This window comes from Chionomys nivalis, chromosome 21 (genome assembly GCF_950005125.1).
Source record: "Chionomys nivalis chromosome 21, mChiNiv1.1, whole genome shotgun sequence".
Classification (NCBI taxonomy): domain Eukaryota; kingdom Metazoa; phylum Chordata; class Mammalia; order Rodentia; family Cricetidae; genus Chionomys; species Chionomys nivalis.
In genome coordinates, this window is record NC_080106.1 from 5,351,533 (window position 1) to 5,378,260 (window position 26,728).

A 26,728-nucleotide genomic window follows, 5' to 3' on the forward strand; every position below is an offset into this window, starting at 1 on the left:
ATGCAGTATACCTTCTAGATCTTTCAGGAGTCACAAGCAAGGCAAACTGATGCACCAGGGCTTTCTGAGAAAGAGCGCTGTGCACATGCAGTTTCCATTATGGCAATGTTTACTCACTCGCAACACTGAGAAAAGGTAAAGCCTCGGCCCTCAAAACTGTGGTGCTGTTGATGGTGGCAAACACTACAACATTGAGTTACGCTTACTCCGCCCAAGCCCTGAGCTTCCCTCTCCAGACCTGTCAATATGTGTGAAGGACAACCAACGCTAGAAGGAAAAGGACAAGGACAGCGCAGGTCTTGACCAAGCCTGCCGTGATTACCCTTCTGTTTCACACTGTGCAGCACCAAGCTGCTAAGCTGATTCAAATGTGTAGTAGGTGTGGACACTAGGAGGTCAACTGTTCTACACACTACATCTTATAACTAACAATTATAATAAATTTTTGATACATCTCATGTACTTCCTATAAAACAAATATTGCAAAAATTTAATAATAAAAAAAATAAAACCAACATTGGGATGCATGTCAACCCAATACCATGAGCTTGTCATCGTACTAGTTACAGTATCTACTTTTTAGTCACAGAAGCTTAAGAAATATTAATAGAATAACGTTATACTTGGTCCTTCTCTATTTCTAGCTTGGCCTTCTAAAGAGACTACCACTCCCCATCTTCCCAACCTTCAACCTAACAACCTGAAAGATCTCACTACTTTTAACTCCAATGAAGCTTCCTCCCTAACTTGTCTTCTAATCTTTTAAATAAATGTCAATATCCAAGTCATACATGTAATTATTTTAGATCATAAAAATCTAAGTTCTATATTAAACTTACTTGTTCTTTATTTGGTAGAAAACACTGATGGGAAATCCAAGCAAAGTGAGCTAGTTTTAGTTTATCTTCCCAGGAAGTTGTCTTGCTTTTAAGCTTAAAGGAAATGCCAGAATAAACAGCAGCCATGGCTACACGTCTTCTACAGTTAAAAAGAAGAGAAAACAGTATTATAATAAGGTCTAACGGAACAGGCACCAGAAAATGACACTGTCTTTAAAAAAATATTTATGTATCTGAGTGTATGCATGTAAGAGCCCAAGATAGCCAGAAGAGGGCATCAGATCCTTTGAGACTGGAGTACAAAGAGTTATGAGATAGTCACCACGCAGGTGCTAGACACTGAACACAGGTCCTCTGCAAGAGTGGCCAGTGCTTGCAACTGCTGAGCCATCTCTCCAGTCCCCCACCACATACCTTACATATGGGGACAACTGGGAAACAGAGGAGGCAGGCAGAGCTCTAGGAGTTAAGAGGCCAGCCAAGGATACAAAGTGAGACACTGTCTCAAAATTTTATACATGAATATATAAACATAGAAGTACATAATATAAATATGTATTTAGACAATTATATAAGTATAGTGTATTTATTATACCTATAACATAAAACATTTATATGTATAAATAAAGTATATATTTAATTTGAACCTGGATTTCAGCAAAAACAGACAGATGATTATAAATACTCCTGCTGTGATCACAGAACACACACTTAGAATATATAGAAATTCAACAAGGCAAATGAGTGTGTAAACAACTCACAGAATGATAGTCACCATCCATAAGTTAAGATTGAAAGACGTTTCAGCAAATAGCTTTTAAAATGTATTGTGTCTTAGGATGAGCTTTATTAAGTAAGCAAATAAGCAAGCAATACAATACTTGAAGTAATGCTTCTTCTCCAGGGTAAAAAGACTCAGGTGTCGTGGTGGTGGAAATAGCTTAGCAGTTAAGAGCATTTCCTACTTTTATAGACAGAGGACCTGAGTTCAGTTCCTGGCACCCACATGACAGCTCATAACTATCTGCAACTCAATTTCAGGGAATTCGGCACCTTCTACCCTCCCCAGGCTCCTGCATGCATGAGAAATAAACAAGCAAGCAAACAAACAAAACAGGCATCAATTTCAATAGAAATGCTGTTATTTCTACTATAACAAGTAATTTCTTACACATGCAGAGCTACATTAGACTACAAAACATATACACGATTTTAAAAAAGTTATAATAAAATCTTAAGTAACAAGGGGAAAGCATATACGTTAACAACCTACAATTACTATGAAACCCACGCAAAGCTTTTGAGTTTCTTCAAAGTCATAAAAATTGGTCATTTTCAGTAAACAAATTAGCTCAGAAAAGATAAACATTCACCACACTGCTGTGTCAAGGCAAGAGAACATAGGCTGCTTTCAGAACTGAGACGCATCCCTTCCCGCCCGTCACCCTCGGAAGGAGCTAGGGCAGCAGTTTCACGGGTCGCCTATCAGATGTTTACACGTAACAGTGGGGAAATTATAGTTACGAAGTGGCAACGAGATAACTTTATGGTTGAGGGGTCATCACAACACGAGGAACTGTATTAAAAGGCAGGAACATTAGCAAGCTTGAGAACCACTATTCTAGATCCGGAGACTTGGTTGACTCATTGGTTAAGATTTCTTAACGCTTCTCCAGAGAAGCCAGGTTCGAGTCCCGTACCTCACTGTAGCTCACAGCCCCCCCGGTAACGCCCTCTTCCTGCCTCTGCAGGTGGACACAGACACGCACAGGCGAAACACTCAGACAAATTAAAAAAGAAACTTCTTAAAAAGAAGGTTCCAGACTGATACCTTCAAATCCTACTAGCTCGGATCGGGGTTCTCTGCCGCCCTAACCCCAAGAGCCCTTAGATCGGGGCGCGCGCTCTCAAGCCGGACTCTATAAAGTGGGGTTCTCTCGACCGGGGCTCCCTCGGGTCCGGGCTCTCGCCGCGGCTGGGGGAACCCTCTGGGAGAATTCCCTCAGACGGGGCGGCGGCGGGCGGTCCCTCCTCGCACCCGGCCTCTCCAGCGGGGTTCCCTCCGGGGCCGGCTAGCGTCCGGACGACGTTCCCGCGCCGCCTTCACCTGGGACCTCCACCGCCACGAGCCGCACGTGAGGGAGGCGCTTCCGGCAGACGTTGACGCCAACGGCTCGGGGCGGGGAGGGGCGTCACGCAGACATCGCTAGCGGAGCGCCGAGAGCGCCCTGGCTGCGGCGTCGCGCGTCCGCGGCCTAGCCCGGCGTGCCCGCTCCGTCAGGCGGTCATGGGGCGGCCGCCAACGGCGCGGCGCGGTGGGACGTAGGGTGCGGGGACCCCGCGAGCCGGCCGCGCTACGGAGTCCTCGGGCGGGACACCCGTACGGAAGCAGCCGGTGCCGGGGCGGCGGCGGGGCAGCGGGAGCCGCCTTGGGATGTTCAGTGAGTGCGGGCGGGGCGCGGGGCAGGAGGGGGAGGGGAGGGGACGCGGGGGAGGGGCTTGGGGCTGGCGCGCGCGCGCGGGCCCGAGCGACCCCGCACGTGGCGGCCCCGGCCGCACGCTCCCGGAGACTCCGCGGCCCCGACCGCGAGCTCACGGGGGCGCTCGGCGGAAGTGGCCCGCAGAGGGCTGGCTCGCGCCTGCCGCCGGGAGTCGCCGCCCCGCGGACCCCGCAGGCGCTCTGGCTCCGGCGTCTAGAGGTGAGTGAGTTTCCCCGGGCTCGGACCCCTGGCTGGCCCGCAGGTAGATGGCCTCGGGGCTTTGCCGGGAGTCGGGACCGCGCGTTTGGTGACCCGCTGCAGCCTGGCGGGCCCTGCGGGGAAAGTGAAGTGGGAAGGGGAGTCCGCCTGCTTCGGGTTCAAGACTTCGTGGCTGCTGAAACTCGAAGGGGCGGAATGTCACGGATGGAGTTGGTGACCGCAGAGACGAGGATTGCAGCCGTGTAAGCTCGCTCGCTGCCGCAGTTTCTCCTCCTGTAAAATGGGATGGTGATTTCAGACAAGACTCGGCAGGTACTGGTAGCGCATTCTGTAGGCTGAGGCAGAAAGATTGCTGTGAATTCGTAGCCAGTCTGGTCTACAAAGTGAGTTCTGGACCGACAGAGGAGACTTGGTCACATATGGAAACCTTGTTCTGTGAATTATAAAGCGAATATTAAGCCAGAAAAACCGAAGTCAGTTTGTGCCTTCAGTTTTAGTGTTTTGCCATCAGTAACAAATTGGGTTTACGTGTTTTGGGACAGTCCTTTCCAACTGCGAGCTGTGTACTTCTGTTCCTCCGAAGAGAGGTGAAAGGCTCTCCTGACTGCTCGGTAACTGATAATTTCCGTTGTTTCTGCAAGAATCTGTGGAAGACACGATGGGATAGAGGAAGGGACTCGGCTTTTTTCTGACTTGTTTTAGCTTGATCTTGTGTGATGCACCGTACTTGAAGTCACGTTTCCAGCCTTCCCCGTAGCCATCAGCATCTCAAGCGCTTAGCTTCCAGTGCTCGTTCTCAATGAGTGTTTGCCCTTGTGCTCCCCTAGGACTCCAGGGTGCACTCAGTAGGAGCGTGGGGTGCTGTAAAGAGTGCAGGCTCAGACACTGCATCCAGATGGCTGGGTTCTCATCCAGGAGCTAGACGGCTCTGCTTTCCCGTCTGGAAAGTAGAGTTGGGAGGACAAAAGCAGGTAGTATGTGGGAAGTGGTTAAGAAGTGTCTAGCAATGGAATATGTCAAATCAACATTAGTTATCGATGGCAATGTGGGGACCACGGTGATGTCACATACTGTGATGGTGCTCCAAGCAAAGACTAGGAAGCCATGGGAAGACGAGACATCCAGGCTGAGCATCAAGACTGGCTTGAGCATCAAGCCTGGTGAGCAGTTGTGAGGTGCCTCCATCCATTGGAGAGGGATTGGCCAGAGCCTACATGAAAGACGAACGTGCCTGCAGAATCCCCAATAAAGTGAGACCGAATCGTGGGTAAACAGGCAGTTCAGAGCCTGTTTTATTTTATTTTTTCATCCTTCACACCAGTGACAACAGTAAGTTTTCAAACTAGTACATCACGTGGTCTCTTTAGAAAGGATGTAGTAGAGTGGTGTTGGGTTGAAATAGAGAAGGCCATCCCTTCCTCTGTATCTAGCTTAGTGTAGATGGGCTTTTTTTTCTTTGATTTTTTTGAGACAGGGTTTCTCTGTAGCTTTGGAGCCTGTCCTGGCACTCCCTGTAGACCAGGCTGGCCTTGAACTCTGCCTCCCAAGTGCTAGGATTAAAGGCACCACCACAACCCACCACAGATTTTTTAAATCTAATTTTTGAAGTTTAGAGACCACTCAAACAAGGCATGAATAAACTATATGTTATTCTAGACAGTAGTCTTTCCTAAAACCCCTATTTTGGTGTTTGTCATGTAGCAGGTTAGAAGGCTGGTTTCTCTGAGAAGTCTCCCTGTGATTAGAGGCTGTCATTTCATGTTGTGGTCTCTGCCACCAGGCACACTTGATTGTTTCTCCAACACCAAGATGCTCTTCGGGAGGGCATACCAGGCTGAAGCAAGCCCAGTGTACTGGTTTGGGGCTTTAATTCACCCCACCAAATCAGTTAACAAAAGAACAACAGGAAAGAAATGTTTACTGATGACTGCTGGGGTCCCGTCTCCGAGAGCACAGGCACAGCGCACACACACTACACAGAAAACGTCTGGAAACAGCAGTTTATTCTTGTGGTCCAGGTGCAGTGGAGGCAGTGGCAGGAGGTTAGGACACTGAGGATCAGGCTGGCTTTGTACAGAGTTAAGGCCATCATGGGCTATATAACAAGAACTCTGACTCGGGAAAAAATACCATCGTACCTAGTGACTCCCTTTCTTTTTCATGTTGGTTTAAAAGTTAAGAAAAACATTTCCACTGTACATGGTGGTGGTGCACATCTTTAATCCCGCACCTGGGGGCAGATCTTTTTGAGTTCAAGGGCTGCATGGTCTACAAAGCAAGTTCTAGGCCAGCCAGGACTTCATTATGAGACCTTGTCTTAAAAAGAGAGAGAGAGAGAGAGAGAGAGAGAGAGAGAGAGAGAGAGAGAGAGAGAGAGAGAGAGAGAGAGAGAGAGAAGGGAAAAAATAAAACCACCTCTGGGTAGACTCCCCTCTGGAGAACAGTGGTGGTAAACAGCCTGCCCTGGAGCAAGAGAACTTAGAGGTGGGCGGATATTAGGGTAGTCCAGTTGAAAAGTGCTTTGTGCGGTCAGCAGAAGATGCAAATGATTCTGTCTAGAAAGTATTCATTTAATATAGGGATTAGAGATTTCTTAAAGGGGTCAGGGTATTAAAGAGTATAACTAGATTTCTTGTTTTAATGAGGGGTAATAGCGCCTTTAAGTTGAGTAGGAGGAGGCTGAGGTAGGACGATTTGTTCCAGTTTGAGACATTCGTTGGTTATAGGGTATCGCAAAGGCCGAATTCAGCAGTCATGAACCATAAAGGGAAAGGAAAAACTTCCATTAAGATAAGAGGTGAGGAGACACAGTCTTTCAGCAGCTCACAAGGAGACTGATGTGGAATCGCTAGGTTAGGATGTTGTAGACAAAGTTAGTTGACCAGAGGAGATGTTGAAATCTTGAAGGTGGTGGGTGATAAAGAAATCAACTTATGTGTATGAAGTCTGCACACCACATGCATGCACTGCCCTTGAAAGCCAGAAGAGGGTGTTAGACCTCCCAGGGACTAGAATTGCAGACAGTTGTGACCTTCCTTGTAGGTTCTAGGAATTGAACCCTGCTCCTCTGGAAGAGCACCTCTGAGCCATCTCTCCAGCCTAAGAAAATTGTTACTGATGTCTGTGGGTGTTGTGGTTCCTAAGTATGAACTTCATAGATACCACCACCAAAACTCCAGGTTTTTTATTCTGAACTCTGACTGTAGCCTCATTTGCAAGATCCTTTCTTTCTTTCTTTCTTTCTTTCTTTCTTTCTTTCTTTCTTTCTTTTCTTTCTTTTTTTGGTGTTTCGATCCGAGACAGGTTTCTCTGTGCATCTCTGGCTGTCCTGGAACTCTGTAGACCAGGCTGGCATAGAACTCACAGTAATCCACCTGCTTCTGCCTCCCTGAGTACTGAGATTAAAGACGTGCAAAGACGTGCGCCATCACCACCGAACAAGATCTTTTATTTCTTAAGGACACCTTGGGAGAAGGCACAACTACTGTAGAAGCATATTGGAATATTTGAGCAAAGAATCACTTTGAAACAGTCCTGCTTGAAGGGAGAGATAGAACCAGAAGTTCATACCCTACTCAGGGGTTACATGCAGTGAGTTTGAAGTCAGCCTGGGATACATGAGACATGGTCTAAAGGGGAAAAAACAAGGTTTTTCAATTCCATGAGATCTGACTGAAACTACATAGTGTGTCTCAGTTATTTTTCAACTTTGATTCATTTTTTCACAAAGCTAATTGAAAATGCTCTCGTGACAATGCAAATACTGGGTGGGGTCCACTTTGGTGACCTTTTGGATAAATCTTTTGTTCCACGCGATTATGGTTAATTCCAGTACTTGGGAGGTGAGGCCACGAGAGCCTGAGTTCAAGGTCACCTTCAGAGACTGTAGAGTCAACTTGGCTTACAGGAGACCCTGTCAAAAATCAAAACCAAACAAAACGGGGGTGGGAGGATTAAATTAGATTGAGTCCTTAGTAAGTACTTTATTTGACATCTCAAACAAAAACTTTCAGACTTTTTAAAGCATAAATTCACAATTAGAAAAAATACTCAACCCTCCATACCCCCAAAACTGGCCCTTGGTCAGCAACTCTTCCAGAGCTAATTTGAAGAGTGTGTAAAGTTAGCGTCCCTGAATTTACCTTGAACACATTTTATTTGAAGCTTCCACTCTTAAAGGAATGAACTATGTCTATATAGTAGTATGTTGGCATCTCACAGAGCTGAGTGGTTACTACTTGGCTTGTCTTAGCAGATTGGTATGTTCTCTACCCACTGTATTTGACAGTAAGTGGGTGAGACAGATGCAGTGTATAATGATGGACCAGGTTTTACCAGGCCCTGTTCCAACATCCTCATTTTAGGGAAGTGTAAGAAAAGTCTGCAGTTTGTCCTTCCTGGTGATTACCTAGAGTGATCATGTAAGATTTTACATTGCTACTTTGTTGAGTGTTAGTGGAACAGAAGCAGTCATTAAGATACAGGAAGAAAATGGTATTTGGTATCAGTTTTGTGTGAATTGAAAACTGAGAAGTCTTGAAATTTTAACAAAAGATTGTATAATTATATCCAAACCCCTTTATTGTTTTATTAATGTGCTGGAAAACTGGGCAGGTATCTCAAAATTGCAGTGTAAGCCTCATATCTGAGTCTTGAGAGGCTTGGTTCTATTTTAAGGCACCACCCCCCACATGTCCATTTATGGATATTTTACCATGGAAAGCCAATTGCTCTGAGGGATTCTTTCATTATTTTGCTTGAAATATGTGCATCAGAATAGAACCAGCTAAGCTGGTTGGATCATATCTGTGGTATTTGTATTCCATGTGAGCAATAAACACAATTCCTACTGAATTCTTGCCTTGAGGTCCTTTGCCCAGAAGCTGGCTTAACCTCCTGCCCTCAGGGTCTCTTATAGTAAAGGCAGTTGCCTGCAAACAATCCCCACTTCAAACTGTTAGTTTGGGTAAATTCATTGACTTTAGTATTTACAAACTAAGTTTTCTCAATTGCAAATGTAGCTGAGCTTTCCTATTTGTGTTTTGTTTTTGTTTTAAAACAAAACTAAGCTGGATTTTATGTAGCCTGAGCTAGACTTGATCCTCCTTCCTTCACTTCTTATAAATTTGGAATATAAGTTTGGGTTATAAATTTGGATAATAAATTTGGGTTGGAAGTTTAGATTGTAAATTTGGGCCTTGGCAGCTGTTTTCTTTGCAGCTTTAGCATCTCCTCCCTCGCCTGTAGAGACATCTGTAGGCACATAAGTAATGTCCTATTTTGAGAACACTCATCTCACGATCTGCTCTCTCAGTGGTTGTCTAGTGTCTCACAGACAGTGTTCTTTTCCTGTCAGAAGGGCTTGATTAGAGCAAGGCATTGGTAGCACACACCTTTAATCCCAGCACTCGGGAGGCAGAGACAGGCAGATCTCTGAGTTCAAGGCCAGCCTGATCTACAGAGTGAGTTCCAGGCAGCCAGGACGACACAGAGAAACCGTGTTCGGGGGTGGGAGTCGGGGAAAAGGGCTTGATGGGAATGCTGTAAATTCACACGAGTACATATACATAGTTCCACGTCACCAAAAGGTCACAGTGGGAAATCTGGAAAGATCTTAGTTTTTAAGTGTAGAATTGGACTAGTTTAGTAGGGTTTGAAGCTAGGCACTCTGGAAGAGATTATCATCAGGTATGTATAGTGTGATGTGGCCAAGGCTGGGTGTCTTGACTGTCCTGATTGAACTACACTTGGAAAGGGTCATAGAGTCACTGCTGCTGTATGTATTTGGTCCCCCACCCCCAATCAGAATCTCCAAGACTGGGGTTACTTATTTATACACGTAAACACACTGCCGGGATTCTTATATAGCTAGATAAGCCAAAGAGAGTCACTGATGCAGCAGAATGAATGGTTATATTGAATAGTGGCCACAGAGAACAATGATTTTGGCTTCATTAATGGACAGGAAGAGAGATCTCTCAAAATATCAGAGCCCTTGTGCTAGCAATAAAAAGGAAACATAATTAAAATAGCTCATCAGTACACTAAAAGAATAATAAATCATCATGAAAAGTAATGTCAGTATTGGAAATTTATTCATGCTTTGTTAGATGACCAAATTACAGCCATTGCCCTCCTTTCTGGGCTGTCTTGGACTTTGTGATAATCCAGGGTCAGAAACAGTTTGTAACATACATATGCTTTGGTCCATGTGACTCCAGCCTTCTCTGTTCCCCTTGCTATGTGATTTTCAAGAAATTGGAGAGTTGGTCTTCAGAGTATCTCACAAATCAGTTTAGAGGGGAAGAGACATTTACAGATTACTCTGGAAGCAGTGTGTTAGTCAAATAACCAGGGAAAATGTGCTTCGCTATTCATCCATATGGATAACAATGAGAGGTTAAGTCTTGAAAAGTATTTAAAGAAAAAGCATAACAGCTGGAGAGATGGCTTGGAGGTTAAGAGCACTGGATGCTCTTCCAGAGGTCTGGGTTTGATTCCAAGCACTCATATGGTGGCTTACAGCCATCTGTGACTCTAGTTCTCTTCTGGCCACTGTGGGTACCTGACAGAAAAGTGGTATATAGACATACAACATTCAGGCAAAACACTCGTGCACATTTTGTTAAAAAATGTTTTGAAGAAGGCATTTGTTTTTTCAAGACAGAATTTCTTGTGTAGCCCTGGCTGTCCTGGAATTCACTGTGAAGACTAGACTAGCCTGGAACTCAGAGATCCACCAGCCTCTGCCTCCCGAGTGCTAGAATAAAAGGTGCCACTATTCCCAACAGGGTGCCACCTCTCCTTGACTATTAAGATATATAAGTTGCAGTGTTGGCACACACCTTTAATCCCAGCACTCGGAGGCAGAGGCAAGCCGATTTCCATGAGTTTGAGGCCAACCTGGTCTACAAAGTGTGTTCCAGGACAGCACAGTGGCTGTATAGAGAAACCCTATCTCGAGAAACTTTATTTATGCTGAGTATGGTTGCACACACCTTTATTTCCAGCACTTGGAGGGCAGAGGCAGGTGGATCTCTGAGTTTAAGGCCAGGCTGGACTACAAATCGAGTGACAGGCTAGCCATCACTACATGGTAAGAACCTATCTCAAAAAAAGGAGGAGTGAACGAGCTATGGGTGGGGGATACAGCTCGATGGTCGAGTGTTCACCTGACTTCTGCGAGGTTCCTGGTTCCATCCCTGGAGCCACCAAAAAAAAAAAAAAAAAACCTCCCTTACTAGGTTCTTACCTTGGCTGCATCTACTTACCCAGTCTGTTGGTTTCTTGGGCCTTTGATCTTACGCTGCCCCCTTCTTGAGCTTTTAGCAGGTTCTCTACTAATGAATAGCTCTGATGGAGCAGTAGAAATAGCCTCATATTCAAACTAGGCCTGCCTGCTTGGTGCTAGGTGCACTAATGAAAAGGTTCAGGAGCTGGTGAATAACAGTGTTGGGAGTAATCTATGGGATGTGTTACTCATGCTGTTTCTCTGTTTTCCATCAGTGAGGCTGGCTGTATGGCCTTTGGGAAAACAGATGAAATGGAACAAAATGCCAGGCTTGTGTCCTCACTGGGTCATTTCAGTATCCATCTTCCTAGTGTGTGATAGCTCTGCCGTCCCTTACAGTCTGCTTCCTGTGTTCCTTTCCCACAGGTCATGAAACGAGGGCGCACGGAGCAGGTTCAGGTGGCAGTGTCCTGCTACCTCAAACGCCGGCAGTACATGGACTCAGAAGGCCCCTTGAAGCAAGGCCTAAGACTATCACAGACTCCTGAGGAGATGGCAGCCAACCTCACAGGTACCAGGGTCCTGTGACTGGCCTGAACAGGAGCTGTCAGTGACCATAGGTTCTCAGCAAAGGGTAGGCTACCAGGCCTCAGTGAGCAACTCTTAGTGTCTCTGGCCTCTAGGCCTTTCCTGTCCTTCAGAACTGTGCTCACTGGACTTCTGAACCTTCCTCAGAGCATCAAGATTGTTTTATATGTACCTGATGGTATGTGCAACCTTTTTACCCTTCAAGACCCAGAGTAATAGGTTCTCTCTGTTAGCATAGAACTTTGCTCCTAGAAGTCAGTCTATAAAGTGATTGCATTCTACAGGGTTGACAGTTGGAAATACTGTTATCATAAGCACTTCTGAAATTTTTAAATTTCATTTTGAAATCACATTTCAGAACTAGACATAATGACTCAGACCTTTAATCCCAACACTTGGGAGGCCAAAATGGGAGAGTTGTCAAAAGCTTGAGACCAGTTTGGGTTATAGATTAAGATCCAAGCTAGACTAGGCTACAGAGTGAGGCTGTCTTAAACAGCCATAGGGAAGGAAGGGTGGCTCCATCGGGAATATCAAGTCTTTGTTACCATACACAAAGGTTGTCACCTAGCTTTCCTATGAGTTCAGGGTTTATGATACAGTTTTTTTGTCCTTCCATCTCCCTCTGGTTTTTGTGAAATGGATTCTCACAAGGCCCAGTCTGACCTTGAACTCTCAGCAAGTCTCAGGCACATGCACTAGACCTAGCCGGTTTTCTTATACTGAATTTCTGTACAGTACTGGTGGTTTGATGTATTTCAGTAAATTAGGTGTTTGCAAAGGACACATTAATGGCTTTTGGTGTGGAGTTCTCATTGTTTATGTGGCCCAGCTCTGGCTTCCTTCACATATCCAGAGGGGCAGCTTCTCCCTTCTTTGCTCCTGGACTTGTTCTTTCCTTGAACGGATGGCTCCTGCTTCATCCTAGCAGCAGCAGACCCTGTGGTTCCTCTTCACAGCGCTGTCACTCAGTGGCCTGGTTTGCTTTAGACTGCCTTTGCTATGGAGAAAGTGATGAAATGTTTGAAACCTGAAGAGGTCCTTGACTTCATGGAGGAGTATCAGAAACTGTCAGCAATCTACCTCCATGTTCCTTTAAGAGATACCTGGCTGTTCCCTGTTTGAGCTCCTCGGGGATACCCTGGTGAGCAGTTATCAACTTGTCTCTAGTGGACTCCTCCATTTATCAGGTTTAGAGCAATCTCTAAACCTACCACAATTTTTTGGAGTGCCCAGCACTCCTATTGCTACACATGCATAGAATCCTGAGCGATAATTCTGCCTTTGTGGGAAGAAGAGAAAGTACCTCTGCAGTTTAGATGCAGTGGCTTTTCAAGAGGCCAGCAGGAATGGAGAAGTTGAAGTGGGCTGATTGTGCTATTGAATCCTGGATTTTCTGATTCATGAATGATCTGAATCATTGGTCTTCGCTTTGCAGGCTTTCATTGCACATCTGCTTTAGGCAAGATGGTAACAACCCTAGAACTTGCACAGATTCCAGCTGCTGGGAGTCCATGCTGCAGTACAGCTGTGAAGGGCCATGGTGTACTGAGCTTTGGCAGGGATACCTTAGGGTCAAGAAGTAGAGGAAATAATCATTTGCACTAGGTTGGCAGGGCAAGCAGGTCTTGCCAAAAGCTTGGTACTCCCCACCTTATGGTCAGATTAGCCAATAGCAGAAGGAATGATCTGTTTTCTGAGGGATTATAAGGAACACTCCTGTCAGGTTAAAGGAGGACATGTGAGATCCGGAGATAGATTTCAGGAGAGTGACTGGGTGCTAAGTATTGCTAAAGGGTCCAAGTTAGAATTAGATACACTAGCCAAAAATCAGCATAGTCAGAGGGTAACCAGGAATCTGAAGGGCTTTGACTGATGAAGGGGAAAGAGCACCTCTCTGCTCTAGCCATCTGAATTCTGCTGGAGGGCAGGAGCTCTTCTTCACACCCTTTTCTGTGCACCATGTTTTGATTTCTTCAGTTCTACTGTGTTCATTACCATCCCTCCATCCACATGATAGTGGCTAGATGTGATATAAAGAAGACAGCTTAGCCCTTGGCCCCTAGCTTCCATCTGGAAGTCAAGGTTGGTACCTAAATGGGTACCTCCTGCAAGGAGTTTGAGGGCCACCTTCTCCATTTATAGAGCATCAAGGGCTCTGGACATCGTGTGAAAGTTTGCCTTTAAGTAACAATAGGAATCGAGAACAAAATGGTGTAGGCTCTACACTGGATAGTGCAGAAAGCTTGAGTTTCTTCTTTAGGAAGCATAAACTCAGGCTAAGTGTGATAGCGTACTCCTATAATTCCAGCACAAGGAGCAGAAAGATTGAGATTCCCAGATCAGCTGGGGCTACGTAATGAGACCCTATTTAAAAAAAAAAAAAAAAAAAGTATAAAGTCAAAAAGTGCATGTTTACATGCTAAACATTAAGGCCCCAGGCTTCTCTTCCTGTCAGCTACCCTAAACACTGCAATCAACCTAATTCCCCAGGAAAGCTAGTGAATAACCGTTTGATGAATTATGACCTGCCCAGGACTGCAGACCAAAGACACTCTTTGGGAAACTATTCCTACCATCCTAAGTGATCAGCTACATTCCCATTATCCCTATGATGCTCTTTTTCATATCCAGTGCCATAAAACCCTGGGGGAAATGTTTCTCTTGACAGGTGTCCATATCATAGTTTGAAGACAAGAAGATAATGCTGCTCCGGGAGAAAGAACATTTTGAGAATATTTTTAAATGCCAGATAGCTAATGATAAAAAGGATTGTGAGCAAAAATAACTGTTTCCTCCTTTGGAAAAAATAAAGGAAAAATCAACAAAGAGGTTGAAAGTTAGGCCAGGTGTGGTGGCACACACCTTTAATCCCAACACTCAGGAGGCAGAGGCAGGGGGGTGTCTGAGTTTAAGGCTAGCCCGGTCTATACAGAGCAAGTTCAGGACAGCCAGTAGTACACAGAGAAACCCTGTCTAGAAATAAAAAGAGGGGATGGGGGATTTGAAAGTTAAAGAAACCCTCCTGTTAGTAAAGCAAAAGGATGAAATGTAGAGAAAAGATTAAATGATTTTCAGAAGATCCAACTTTGAAATCAGGAATCTCAGAAAATTAGAAGATATGATCAGAAACAACAAAGACTGTTTCTCTGAACTGGAAACGTGACCTCTCAAATTGACAACCTCAGGCCATAGCACATTATAACATGCCAACATGGGTTAGACATTTCTAGGTAAATCTTAAGAATATTGTGTGCCTGTCCTCTCTTCACTTAAGGTATCTTATGCTTTCTAGCTTTTATTCCTCTGCCCTAGTTTTATGGAGTATCAGGAGAGAAGGGAGACAAACAAGTATTATCAGTCTGCCCCAGTCTACCAAGACCCTAGAACATCTTACTTAGAGATGCCATTGGACTCCATGCCCTGTGTCCTTCCTGCTGCATGGTATAGATAGTAACTGCCTTCCTGCCTCTGTCTTGTGTGTCTTCCTCTTTAGTCCAATCAGAATCTGGTTGTGCCAATGCAGTGTCTGCAGCCCCTTGCCAGGCAGAACCCCAGCAATATGAAGTACAGTTTGGACGACTGAGAAGCTTTCTCACTGGTAAGTCCTTTTTAAGAAACCAAATAATGTAGGTGTCCTCAGAACCTCTTGTATTGCAAGCATAGTGTTAGGTTCTAGAGAGTCAGGTACTTTTTTGTTCAGTGGTTGTTTGTTTTTTCAAGACAAGTATTTCTGTGTAGTCCTGGCTATCCGAAACTTGCTCTGTAGCCCAAGCTAACTTCAGACTCAGAGATCCTCCTTCCTCTGCCTCCTGAGTGCTGTGATTAAACATTTGCACCACCACAGTTTTAACGCAGTTCTTGTTGCAAATGGAATTTCTGTGAGAGTTAGATCTTGAGGTTTAAGTTCACAAGGATAGAGAGAGAGCTCTGTGTGTTTCTATTTACTGTTTGCCAGTGACCTTTGGCTTGACTTGTGTATAAATGAAAGACAAATTAGCAATGGAGAAAAGCATTCTTTAAGTGAAGTGGGTTTGAAATGTACATCATCATTCAGAGTAGCACTCATGAGTCAGGTAAAAAAGTTAGCTGTTCCCATTTAGGCAGGCCATAGATAAAATGACACAGAGACACAAAGTCAGTGGATATGTCTTCATTTGCTTCTTAAGGCATTAATGTGAGTTTTTAAATAAAGACGGTTGCTTTAAGAAGAGCCATTTAACCCATTGGTAGTGGTCCATGCCTCTAATTTCCAGCACTCAAAAGGCAGAGGCAGGCAGATTTCTGAGTTCAAGGCCAGCCTAGTCTACAAAGTAAGTTCCAACATAGCCAGGACTGTTACAGAGAGAAACGGGGGGGGGGGGGGGGGTGTAGAAAGAGCCATTGAGCCATTTAGGCATATGCCACCACTACCCACCCCCCACCCCCCCAAAAAATAGACAAATATCTAAAAGCTGTGTTTAGAAAAATAACCCTGGAGCGGGAGAGATGGCTCAGAGGTTAAGAGCATTGCCCACTCTTCCAAAGTTTCTGAGTTCAATTCCCAGCAACCACATGGTGGCTCACAACCATATGTAACGGGGTCTGGTATCCTCTTCTGGCCTTCAGGCATACACACAGACAGAATGTTGTATACATAATAAATAAATAAATAAATAAATAAATAAATAAATAAATAAATATTTTTGAAAGAAAGAAAGAAAAAAATAACCCTGGGCAGTGGTGGCACAAGCCTTTAATTGGAGCACTTGGGAGGCAAAGGCAGGCAGGTATCTGTGAGTTCAAGGCCAGCCAACTTCCAGGGCAGGCATCAAAGCTACACAGAGAAACCCTGTCTCCCGAATGAATGAATGAATGAATGAATGAATGAATGAATGAATGAATAAATGTGGGTAACTGAATAAATAAAAACCCAGTGATTAACCTAAAAGTAAATAAATACTTTGGGTGTTGGAGAGATGACTGGCTCTGCAAGCAGTTAAAAGCCCTTATTATTCTTCCATAGGAACCGAGCTTGGTTCTCAACACCCAATTTGAGCTGCCTGTAACCCATCTCCAAGGGACCCATCTCTGGCCTCCATGGGCACCCACACAGATGTAGGTTGCATGCGTGCATGAATAGTTCACACACATAAATACAAATTAAAAACTTTAAATTTTTGGATAACTCTCCCCTCGAGTGAATAGTCCTTGTGTTAATCTAATGACAAAAATTCATATGAAGAGACTGACCAAAATAAAGTCTCCATCCATTCTGTGTGTACAGTCATCCTGTGTTACTTGACTTGCATAATAAAGAAACCTATGTTTACATGGTGTAGTGTTTGGGATGAGGGTCAAACTATTATAGAAAGTAAAGATTTAGTTAAAAAGTATCTATTACCTTTGAACTGAAAGGATAGATTTCATTATATCTCAGAATAGAGCTGGGCAGGTGGTCCAGTGATATAATCCTAACACTTCGAAGGGTACGGATTTTTATGATAAGGGTTATATTTTTTAAAAAATATTTTTTTATTAATTATATATACAATATTCTGTTTGTGTGTATGCCTGAAGGCCAGAAGAGGGCACCAAACCCCATTACAGATGGTTGTGAGCCACCATGTGGTTGCTGGGAATTGAACTCAGGACCTTTGGAAGAGCAGGCAATGCTCTTAACAACTGAACCATCTCTCTAGCCCAATAAGGGTTATATTTGTAGTAAAAAAAAGTATGTGGAGATAATAAAGGTTGTTCCTAACTAGCTTTGGTTTATTCAGTTTTAAATGGTTATATCTGTTGCTCTGTGGTAGTTTTCTTACCGTTCAGTGAGGGGCTTCTTCCAGCCTGCCTCTCATTCAATCAGCTTGTATTTAGATGGAGTCCTAGCGAGGCCGTGGTGTGAGAACATGTGCTGTCTTTGCGGAATGTCCTGACCAGTGAGAAAGCCACACACGTGGAATGTTTCGTGGATGGGGCTCTTGTGTGTTCTGGTTGTGGTCTGCTCCATGATAAATGATTCCAGGATGACCCAGTAACAATATGTAGTTTTTAGTCATGAAGGTATAGAATAGTTTTTTTAATAATTTTATTACAGCCTGGGCTACTTTTTCAGTGAAGCCTTACATTGCGTTGGGTTGTTGGAGTTTGTGCACATTTTCGCGGTCGCATCTAGTGTTTATCTAGATCCCTGCTATGGAATAGCTCGTGGTTTTTAAAAAATAGGCTAACAGAGCATAAGTACTGGGTTACATTTTTATTCAACTTATTTCAACATGAACAAACATTACACTAAATTTGAAACCTTTCTGTTTCTGTATAAAATCCAAATTCATTACAGTAAAAGACATGCAAAACCCATAAAGCAGTAAAGTTCAAGTTAATGGTAGCTTTTGCTAAGGCTAACTTTTGCCCTCAGGTGTCTAGACACTGCTATGGCTCTGAGCGAGTTGGCCTGACTTGGTTGTATGGTACTTGTGCCTTGAGGTGGCTGCCCTCTGCTCCTCACTGTGTCTGCAGAGCCCTTCCCTTAGACATTCTGTCCTCACTTGCACACATACTTAGTCCACATGCACCTCTTTTCCCATCCATCTGTGACAGTTAAAGCCTGGCTTAGCATTCTTTATCATTATCGAGTTTGATGACATTAAAGTTTCAGACTAATGAGTGTTCTCAATGACAAGAAATTATCTTACTTATAATATATCACCAAGAAAGGAAAAGTTTTATATTTTTCACCAAGGAAGTCAAAGCTTTAAACGCATATTGTCATCATCACACAGGACAAATCAGCCTGGACAGCCACTGAGCTTTGATTTTACCATTGACTACAGTACTCATAGAACCAAGGCTAAGTGGCATTCAAAAGATTTTTTTTTTTTTTTGAGACAAGCTTTTTTACTGTTGCATCCCTGAGCAGTCTGGAACTCACTGTATAGGTCAGGTTGGCATCAGACACAGAGACCCACCTGCCTTCCAAGTGTTGGAATTTAAGGCATGCACCACCACCCTGGCTTGCCACCTGGAAGATTTTGAACATACTTAGTTCTAACTTGAAGCCTATCAAGATAAAGTCTTTGTGAAGAACACAGTTTGCCTAGATCCCATCTAAGAACCCTCACAGGTGTGGGTTTCTGACCTGAGAAATACTGGGAAGGATGCTGGACTGTAGGTCTGGTCACAGCTGCCCAAGGCATGGCCAAATCCCCCAACGGTGACTGAACCTCAGAGTCTGCTCTTCCTTGTTTGATTGGGAAGTCTTTGAGACTCTAGATTCTGTGGGCAGGAAGTGTTGGGTTACTGGCTCTAGGAGGGCATCTTGTTTCTCCAGTGTTAATGGGTGTGAGTTTTTGCTGTTTCTTATTGCAGATTCTGACTCCCAGCACAGTCATGAAGTTATGCCTCTCCTCTACCCACTTTTTGTCTACCTCCACCTCAACCTGGTCCAGAGTGGCCCCAAAAGCACAGTGGAAAGCTTCTATAGCCGCTTCCATGGAATGTTCCTACAAAATGCAAGCCAGAAGGACATCATTGAGCAGCTGCAAACCACACAGACCATCCAGGACATTCTGTCAAACTTCCAACTTCGTGCATTCCTGGACAATAAGTACGTGGTCCGTCTCCAGGAAGATAGCTACAACTACCTTATCCGCTACCTCCAAAGCGATAACAACACTGCCCTGTGCAAGGTGCTTGCCGTGCACATTCACCTGGACGTGCAGCCTGCCAAGAGGACAGACTACCAGCTGTATGCCAGTGGTGGCTCCTCGCGCAGTGAGAGCAGCAGCCTGGAACCACCAGATGTGCCCAACCCTATTCTGCAGAATGAGGCTGCCCTGGAAGTCTTGCAGGAAAGTATCAAGCGAGTCAAAGATGGACCTCCTTCCCTCACCACCATCTGCTTCTATGCCTTCTATAACACAGAGCAGCTGCTGAATACTGCAGAGATCTCCTCTGATAGCAAACTTCTGGCTGCTGGATTTGACAATTCCTGCATAAAGCTCTGGAGCTTGCGGTCCAAAAAGCTGAAATCAGAGCCCCACCTTGTGGACACATCTCGTATCCGTCTAGCCTGTGACACTTTGGAGGAGGAGGTAGGAGTGCCACTTACTCTTTCTTGTAGCTCTTTCCTGTTAGAGTGCTCTTCCTAAACCTGACCTGTTTTCACCAAACAGTACTCTGTAGTCCCCTCCTAGGCAACCAGAGCTGGAGTCATGCCAGATGATTTAGCCATTGAGTCTTGCTCATGCCTAATAAATGCACATTAAAGCCCTTCTCCCAACACTCAGCATTATATGAGTAGGCAGTGTTTACCGCTGTCTGAAAAGCGTTGAGCCTAACAGATTGTCAGCTGAAATTGACTTCGGGATCGCGTTACTTGTTTGTTGTTCTGTGCACTCAGATGTACACCGCAGGTTCCAATAGGAACAGGATTGCTAGTTAAGGGTCTGCATTTAAACAGTAGTGAATATTGTCTTCCCTGCAGAAGTCTAGGCTGTTTTGCAGCTTACCCAACATAATATACACTGGTGATGCCAGCACCTGTCCTAGCTCTGTGTGCCAAGAGTGGTCTCAGCCCCACTTTGAAAAGGGACATGTGTTGTAGAACTGTGATGCCTCCTCCGTCAGTACAGCAGCCTGCTGTCAGGTGGAGTGGCTAGTCTAGGGTGGCCATGAAAGTGCAAACACAGTGGCCTGTGTTTCAGTCTTTAGAATCAGTACTGTGTAAAAACTTCGGCTGAGAGAGACAACCTTTATGATCCACTTCTCTTGAACACCCAAAAGCTTTTGCATTTTCTAGCCTGAAGTGTATGTAGTAGCTATTTTGAGTAATTATAGATACCAGTGTTTAACTTCCTCAAGTTTCATGCAAATGGGAAGTAGTCGTTTGCTTTTCCTTAGTAGTTTTCTAGTAGAAGAAGCAATGCCTACTAAAAAGGTCTTCTTTCCCTGTGCAGGAACCAGCAAAGCTGAGTGCTCAAGAATCCTGATTGTCTTCTAGTTTAAAACCCCTTGTAGTGGAAAATCACAACCATAGTATTCAGGAGCTTCTCTCTGAGGGAGTGGAGGGGAAATGGATTTATACATAGGCTGCAGCCTTGTGGGCAAGGGCTGTGGAAGCACACTTACCTCCAAGTGTCTTCTATTTTCATGGGAGGGAATATTTCCAAGGGTGACATGAGTCACTTGGCCCTGTTTTAAGCCTCCCCCTCCTTACTCTCTCGCTCTCTATGAGACTGGGCTATCCTCAAACTCAGAAATGTGCCTGCCTCTGCCTCCTAAATGCTGGAATCAAAGGTGTACACCACCATGCCTTGCTGTCGTTCTCAGTCTATGGTTTGTTACTTTAGGAGACATGTTTGAGGCTCTCCACCTTCCTGTTCTTTCTTTTCCTTTGTTTTTTTTTTTTTTTGCCCCCCACCCCAGTCTCTGTAATATCAAAATCTTGATGGTCCTCCTAAACACTGGCATTGCACACATAAGTTACCATGTGCAGCTTTCATGTATCAGTGCTCATGGTCTGTTAGAGGCCGTGTACTCTGCTTTACAGTTCCTGTGCAGTTAGGTTTTATTTTGGCTCAAGTCCTTCAGATTCCTCCAAAGCAGGCTCTCGTTTTGTCTCAACTGGTCTTGATCTCAGGATCTGCCTGCCTTACTTTCTCGGTACTATGATTAGATGTGTACTGCCAGGCCTGTCTAGATTTCATTACATGGAATAGAAACAGCGAATAACTTGACTTGCAAAGTAGTGAGAACTGACAGCTATAGAGAGCTCCATTAGTGAGAATCTAGGAACTTAATATCAATTCAGAAGTCAGTCAGTCTTTTCAAAAGATACACATCAGAATTAATAGTGGATGTTCCATGGGCTTGTGTGTTTTTTTTTTTGTTTGTTTGTTTGTTTGTTTTTTTCCGAGACAGGGTTTCTCTGTAGCTTTGGTGCCTATCCCGGAACTAGCTCTTGTAGACCAGGCTGGCCTCAAACTTCCAGAGATCCGCCTGCCTCTGCCTCCCGAGTGCTGGGATTAAAGGCGTGCGCCACCACCGCCCGGCTAATGGGCTTGCTTTTAAGTCAGATCCTCATTCAAAAATTAAGACTCGCAAAAAGTAATTTCTTCAATCTGGTGTGACCTGTGGTTGGGCATTGTCATCTGGAGTGACCATGAAGGGCAGACATGCCCTCTATGACAGATACTGCTCAAGGCAGGCCCTTTTCGTCTCTCAGGCTTATATTCATTGTGAAGCCACTGAATATTTTCTTCTTGTGTGTTTTACCACCCTACCCACCATGTTCCAGGAGAATGAGGAAGACCATACAGGCACAGAGATGAAGATCCTGCGTGGACACTGTGGCCCAGTATACAGCACACGGTTCCTCGCAGACAACTCGGGGCTGCTCTCTTGTTCTGAAGATATGTCCATCAGGTACTGGGACCTGGGGAGCTTCACCAACACTGTGCTCTATCAGGGACATGCCTACCCTGTGTGGGACGTGGACATCAGCCCCTACAGCCTGTATTTTGCCAGTGGGTCCCATGACCGTACCGCCAGGCTCTGGTCCTTTGATCGGACGTACCCACTGAGGATATATGCAGGACACCTGGCTGACGTGGACTGTGTCAAGTTCCACCCCAACTCAAACTACTTGGCTACAGGCTCCACTGACAAAACTGTCCGGCTGTGGAGTGCCCAGCAGGGCAACTCAGTGCGGCTCTTCACAGGGCACCGAGGTCCCGTGCTCGCCCTTTCCTTCTCTCCCAACGGTAAGTACTTGGCATCCGCTGGTGAGGACCAGCGGTTAAAGCTGTGGGACTTGGCCTCTGGGACACTTTTTAAAGAACTGAGAGGCCACACAGACAGTATCACCAGTCTGGCCTTTAGCCCAGACAGTGGTCTGGTTGCCTCTGCCTCCATGGATAACTCTGTGCGTGTCTGGGACATCAGAAGCACGTCCTGCAACACACCTGCTGATGGCTCTTCGGGTGAGCTTGTGGGCGTGTACACTGGACAGATGAGCAACGTCCTGAGTGTACAGTTCATGGCCTGCAACCTCCTCCTGGTGACTGGAATCACACAAGAGAATCAAGAACATTAAGTTTTTATTCAGGCAGCAGACTGGGTGGGACTGGGACTGGTCACAGTCCAGGACTTGCTAAAACTGAATCAGTGATTTCAAAAGAGCCCTCACCTACCACACACTTAGCCAACACAGCCCTGGTGCACAAGACTCCAGTTGAGAGCTGGATGCTCAGGCTTGAGGCCTCCTGGCTGTGTGCAGGCACCTTGCTTTAGCATCTGTCTCTCCCCAGTGGGGTTACTGGAACAGTTGCAGAACTCCCCTATAGCAGCTGTAGACAGTGTCTCCTGTGGCTTCTCGAGGAAAATGGGGACAGGAACTAGGAAAAGAAAGGATGATCTAGCAGTCTTTCTTTTCCATACTGATAGAACCAGGACTTTTTATTATTATTATAATTAATAATTATTATTATTGAGAAGAGGAAACCTAGCACTGGCAGAGGTGTCTGCTTGTATCTGCAGGTTTGACTCCTGGCACTGGCTGTGATACTTGGAATTTTGAGGTTCAGGGAATTCATACTTTGGTAGCCCAGTGTATCAGGAAAAGGGGCACCGTATAATGTGCTTATCCGAACATGGTGGGAAAGAAAGATTCTTTATTGCCTGCACTCCTGTCAGTCCTCCTCTCCCCTGGAGAGATGCTGTGGTGGGCAGAGGGTGGGCCTCGGCTCTTGAGTCAGTTGTCCAAGGTTCCATCCCTAGCACCATGAACAAAATTATGATAAAGAGTAATTTTGAGTAAGTCACGGGGTAGACTTCAGAGTACTGATGACTGCTTATTCTGGGGTGTGACTTTCTGGTGTCTTTCTCCCTCTGATCTGCTTCCGCCCTCACTGCAGCACCAGTTCAGTGAACCGGAGCGAATCATGAGTGCACACTCAAAAACGTCAAACCATGCTCTAAGGACAGAGGAAGTTCTGATGGTGTGGACAGGATTAAATATTTCTGTTTTCTGAAAAGAGTTATTTTGTATTTTGTTTTCTATTAAAATGTATTTAGTTTCCAAAAAAAAAAAAGTGTGGCATCTCATTTATGTTACGCCCAAAACATCACCACAAGACTATATCTGATGCAAAAACAGCGTCTTTTTTTTTTTTTTTTTTTTTTTTTTTTTTTTTTTGGTTTTTCGAGACAGGGTTTCTCTGTGGCTTTGGAGCCTGTCCTGGAACTAGCTCTGTAGACCAGGCTGGTCTCGAACTCACAGAGATCCGCCTGCCTCTGCCTCCCGAGTGCTGGGATTGAAGGCGTGTGCCACCATCGCCCGGCCAGAGTCTTTATTGTAAGTTAACTCGGGTCCCTCTGTCAGTCCAAAGTAGCAAGAGAAACAGTGCAGGAGAAACCCCAAGCAAGGGAAAGAGGGAGTTTACATAGGGGAAGAAGCTTGGGGAATTCCATTGGGATTGGCTGCCTCTGAGTGGGGTGAAGGGAATACCAGACTTCCAAGTTTGGGATTGGCTGCTCCCTATGGTATAAAGGAATTTTTCAGGTTTGAGTGGGGAATGCTAAGCCTCTAGGGGCTCAGTGATTGATCTCTTTTCCCTGCTCAGGGATTGACTGGTTTTGTGTCAGGCAGAGGTGGCTCTGATTCTGGGGCCAAACTGTTTCTTTCTTTGGTTCTTTTTACCCTTTTTGACTGTAATTTTGGGACCATGGCGAATATCTTTGGTATGCCTGAATCTAGAGTCTTAGTATATTCTTTTGGTCCTGGTTTCAGGGTCCGGGGACTTTTCTCCACCTCTAGGTTCGGGAGCAAAGAGCCTCTTCCCCTGACTCTGGTCCCATTTTCAGGGTGTTTCTTTCCCTGGCTCTGAATCCAGACCCAGGCCACTTGGAGGTTGTGCTAGGGCTACAGACTCACTGAATCTGTAGGGGCCTGGACCTCTCAATTTATACTTTGAAAATAGTCAAGTGCATCACTGGTCCTGGAAGGGTGCCTCACCTTTTTTCAGAGTAATGGCCAGAGCATAGGTCAGATCAGCCACAAAGCAAGTATGGTGGTCTATTTTATTCTGTTCAATTTACTCCTGGTATCTAGTTGGATTACCTACATCAGTAATAGATCCCATGTTGCTAGCTGCTGATGAGGGATGAACATCTAGGAGGGTCCCTCTGTAGCTAGGCATGTTGGTGTGTATACCTTTAATCCCAACACTTGGGGGGCAGATAAAAGTGGATCTCTATGAGATTGAGGCTAGCCTGGTCTACATAGTGAGTTCCAGGGTGACCAAGGATACATGGTGTGTGACACTTTCAAAAAAAGAGAGAGAAAAGAAAGAAATAGAACATCCCATTGTAAACTATAAGATGTCTAAAAGCCAGATAAATAAATTGTTGAACTGGGCTGTCATGGTGCACGCCCTTAATCCCAGCATTCAGGAGGCAAAGGTAGGCCGGCCAGCCTGGTCTACAGAGCAAGTTCCAGGGCAGCCAGGATGGTTACACAGAGAAACCCAACTCAACAAAACAAAAATAACAAGTTGTTGAACAACTTCAAAAGGATGGGTGTGGTGGCCTCTAATCCCAGCATTTAGGAAGAGCTGGAATTTGAGACTAACCTGAAATATATCTTGTCTAAAGAATAAACTACAAAAAGAAACAAAAAAGTAATGCTAAGGGTAAAAATAGGTTCAGAATTTAGAGGGGTTTGCTTGGAGTTAATGTATCATTTTAGTCTACTAGAGAAATACAAATTCTGTTTATGCCAAGAGATGGTCTGCGTTGAAGTCTTCACGTATGCTAAGAAAACTGCAGGTAAGTTAAACTGGAAGGTTTGAGTTTATTTTTAATTTTCAGAAGAATGTGGTATATTTTGAAATATAATACAGCCGACACACTGAAACTGTGTGCGCCAGTCCTGACTGTACACACCTATAATCCCAGTATTTGAGGGCAGAGGAAGAAGGGTCACTGTAAGAGGCCAGCTTGGTACACAGCAAGACCTCAAAAAATAAAAATCTGGGAAAACAAATCAGGAACTACTCAATGTTTTAAGGATACCATGATTATTTCTTGTCCTCATGTTTATAATATCTTGGTTGCTTAAAACGTCTACTGAGTATAGACTTTCTCAGATTGGTCTTTTAGCATGTGGATTAAAAGGATGGTCTGTGCTTGAGCCTGTTCTTAGTGACATGTTTTGGTGAAATGCTCATTTTCTACACCAGCGCACACCAACATTCCTGTCTCTGGTTCCTGAGTGCAAAAGGAAAAGGTCCCACTATGGGGTTTCCTTTTTTTTGGGGGGGGGGGGTTTCGAGACAGGGTTTCTCTGTGGTTTTGGAGCCTGTCCTGGAACTAGCTCTTGTAGACCAGGCTGGTCTCGAACTCACTGAGATCCGCCTGCCTCTGCCTCCCGAGTGCTGGGATTAAAGGCGTGCGCCACCATCGCCCGGCGGGTTTCCTTGTTTTGTGGAACTCTTTGGACCAGAGCTTGTGTTAGAAAGAGGCATGCTGTGGTAAGCAGACTAATGCTGTCTCTAACCCAGAGACTGCTGTCAGCAATAACATCAGTGATAGCTTTTAGTCTCTCAGTGCAATACAAGATGCTGTGAAGAGTGCTGGGGTCTAATTTAGGTTAAGAATTTACTGAAGGGGCTGTAGAGATGACTCAGGGTTAAGAGCACTGGCTGCCCTTTCAGAGGTCCTGAGTTCAATTCCCAGTAATAATAATGATAATAATTTGCTGATGCCCTCTCAAGGACAGGACAGGTAGTACAAGCATAACATCCCAACTGTATAGGAGGATGAAGCAGGAAAAACAAAAGTTTAAGACTAGACCGGGCAGCCTTAGTGAGACCCTCTTTTTGTAGAAGGGGTTAGAGAGCTCAGAGGTTATGGACATCTCTTCTTGGAGAGGACCTGGTTTAGGTTGGCTTGGAGCCAACCTTAACTCTAGTTCCAAGGGATTTTATGCCCTCTTTTGACCTCTATGAGCAAATGATTTTTAAAAAATGGCCTAACCTTAGGCTACTGAAATGGACATTTAAAACAAGGGGGTTGCCACTATACACCCATCAAACACATTAGGGGACCCTACCTCTTCCTGTTTTATTTAGATTGGATCATCTCTTCTTGGAAGAAAGAAGAATATCTCATGATCCTCTCTGAGGTTATAAGCAATAAACAAGCTTACAGGAGAGTAGTGGTCTATCTGTCTACAGGTTGTATATGGAACTCCAGGGATGGTAGTCCTCTCCTGGCTGGGCATGATACAGCACACTATTAATCCCAACACTCAGGAGGCAAAGGCAGGAAGATCTCTGAGTTCGAGGCCAGCCTGCCTGGTCTACGCAGTTCCAGGATAACAAGGGCTA

The 26,728-nt window shown here is 44.9% G+C and overlaps 2 protein-coding genes across 4 annotated transcripts in view; one reads left to right on the forward strand and one right to left on the reverse strand.

The window, feature by feature from the left end:
• Positions 1–2,980, reverse strand: part of Urb2 (URB2 ribosome biogenesis homolog) — a 29,170-nt gene extending 26,190 nt beyond the window's left edge. The window contains exons 1-2 of the mRNA XM_057753506.1: positions 2,671–2,980; positions 840–978 (exon numbers count right to left, since the gene is read on the reverse strand). Of these exons, the coding sequence (XP_057609489.1) occupies positions 840–965 (126 nt within the window). The 5' untranslated portion in view covers positions 966–978; positions 2,671–2,980. The remainder of the gene's footprint in view (positions 1–839; positions 979–2,670) is intronic.
• Positions 2,981–2,990: 10 nt separating this feature from the next.
• Taf5l (TATA-box binding protein associated factor 5 like) lies at positions 2,991–23,416 on the forward strand. Of its 3 annotated transcripts, none has more exons than XM_057753507.1 (5): positions 2,991–3,280; positions 11,196–11,340; positions 14,854–14,958; positions 18,708–19,432; positions 21,637–23,416. In XM_057753507.1, the coding sequence occupies exons 2-5, from the start codon at positions 11,199–11,201 to the stop codon at positions 22,432–22,434; spliced, it is 1,770 nt and encodes a 589-aa protein (XP_057609490.1). In that variant the 5' UTR covers positions 2,991–3,280; positions 11,196–11,198; the 3' UTR covers positions 22,435–23,416. The 3 variants fall into 3 exon arrangements, with proteins under 3 accessions (XP_057609490.1, XP_057609491.1, XP_057609492.1); XM_057753508.1 differs by lacking the exon at positions 2,991–3,280 and adding an exon at positions 3,423–3,538; XM_057753509.1 differs by lacking the exons at positions 2,991–3,280; positions 11,196–11,340 and adding an exon at positions 16,363–16,454 and having other exon boundaries at positions 14,898–14,958.
• The last annotated feature ends 3,312 nt before the right edge of the window (positions 23,417–26,728 follow it).

Bases quoted from the DNA above. Each gene is read 5' to 3' on its own strand.
- Taf5l (XM_057753507.1), top strand. From the start codon at position 11,199: ATGAAACGAGGGCGCACGGAGCAGGTTCAGGTGGCAGTGTCCTGCTAC. The intron at 11,341-14,853 runs GTACCAGGGTCC...CTTCCTCTTTAG, and splicing joins GATGGCAGCCAACCTCACAG to TCCAATCAGAATCTGGTTGT. The intron at 14,959-18,707 runs GTAAGTCCTTTT...TTCTTATTGCAG, and splicing joins ACTGAGAAGCTTTCTCACTG to ATTCTGACTCCCAGCACAGT.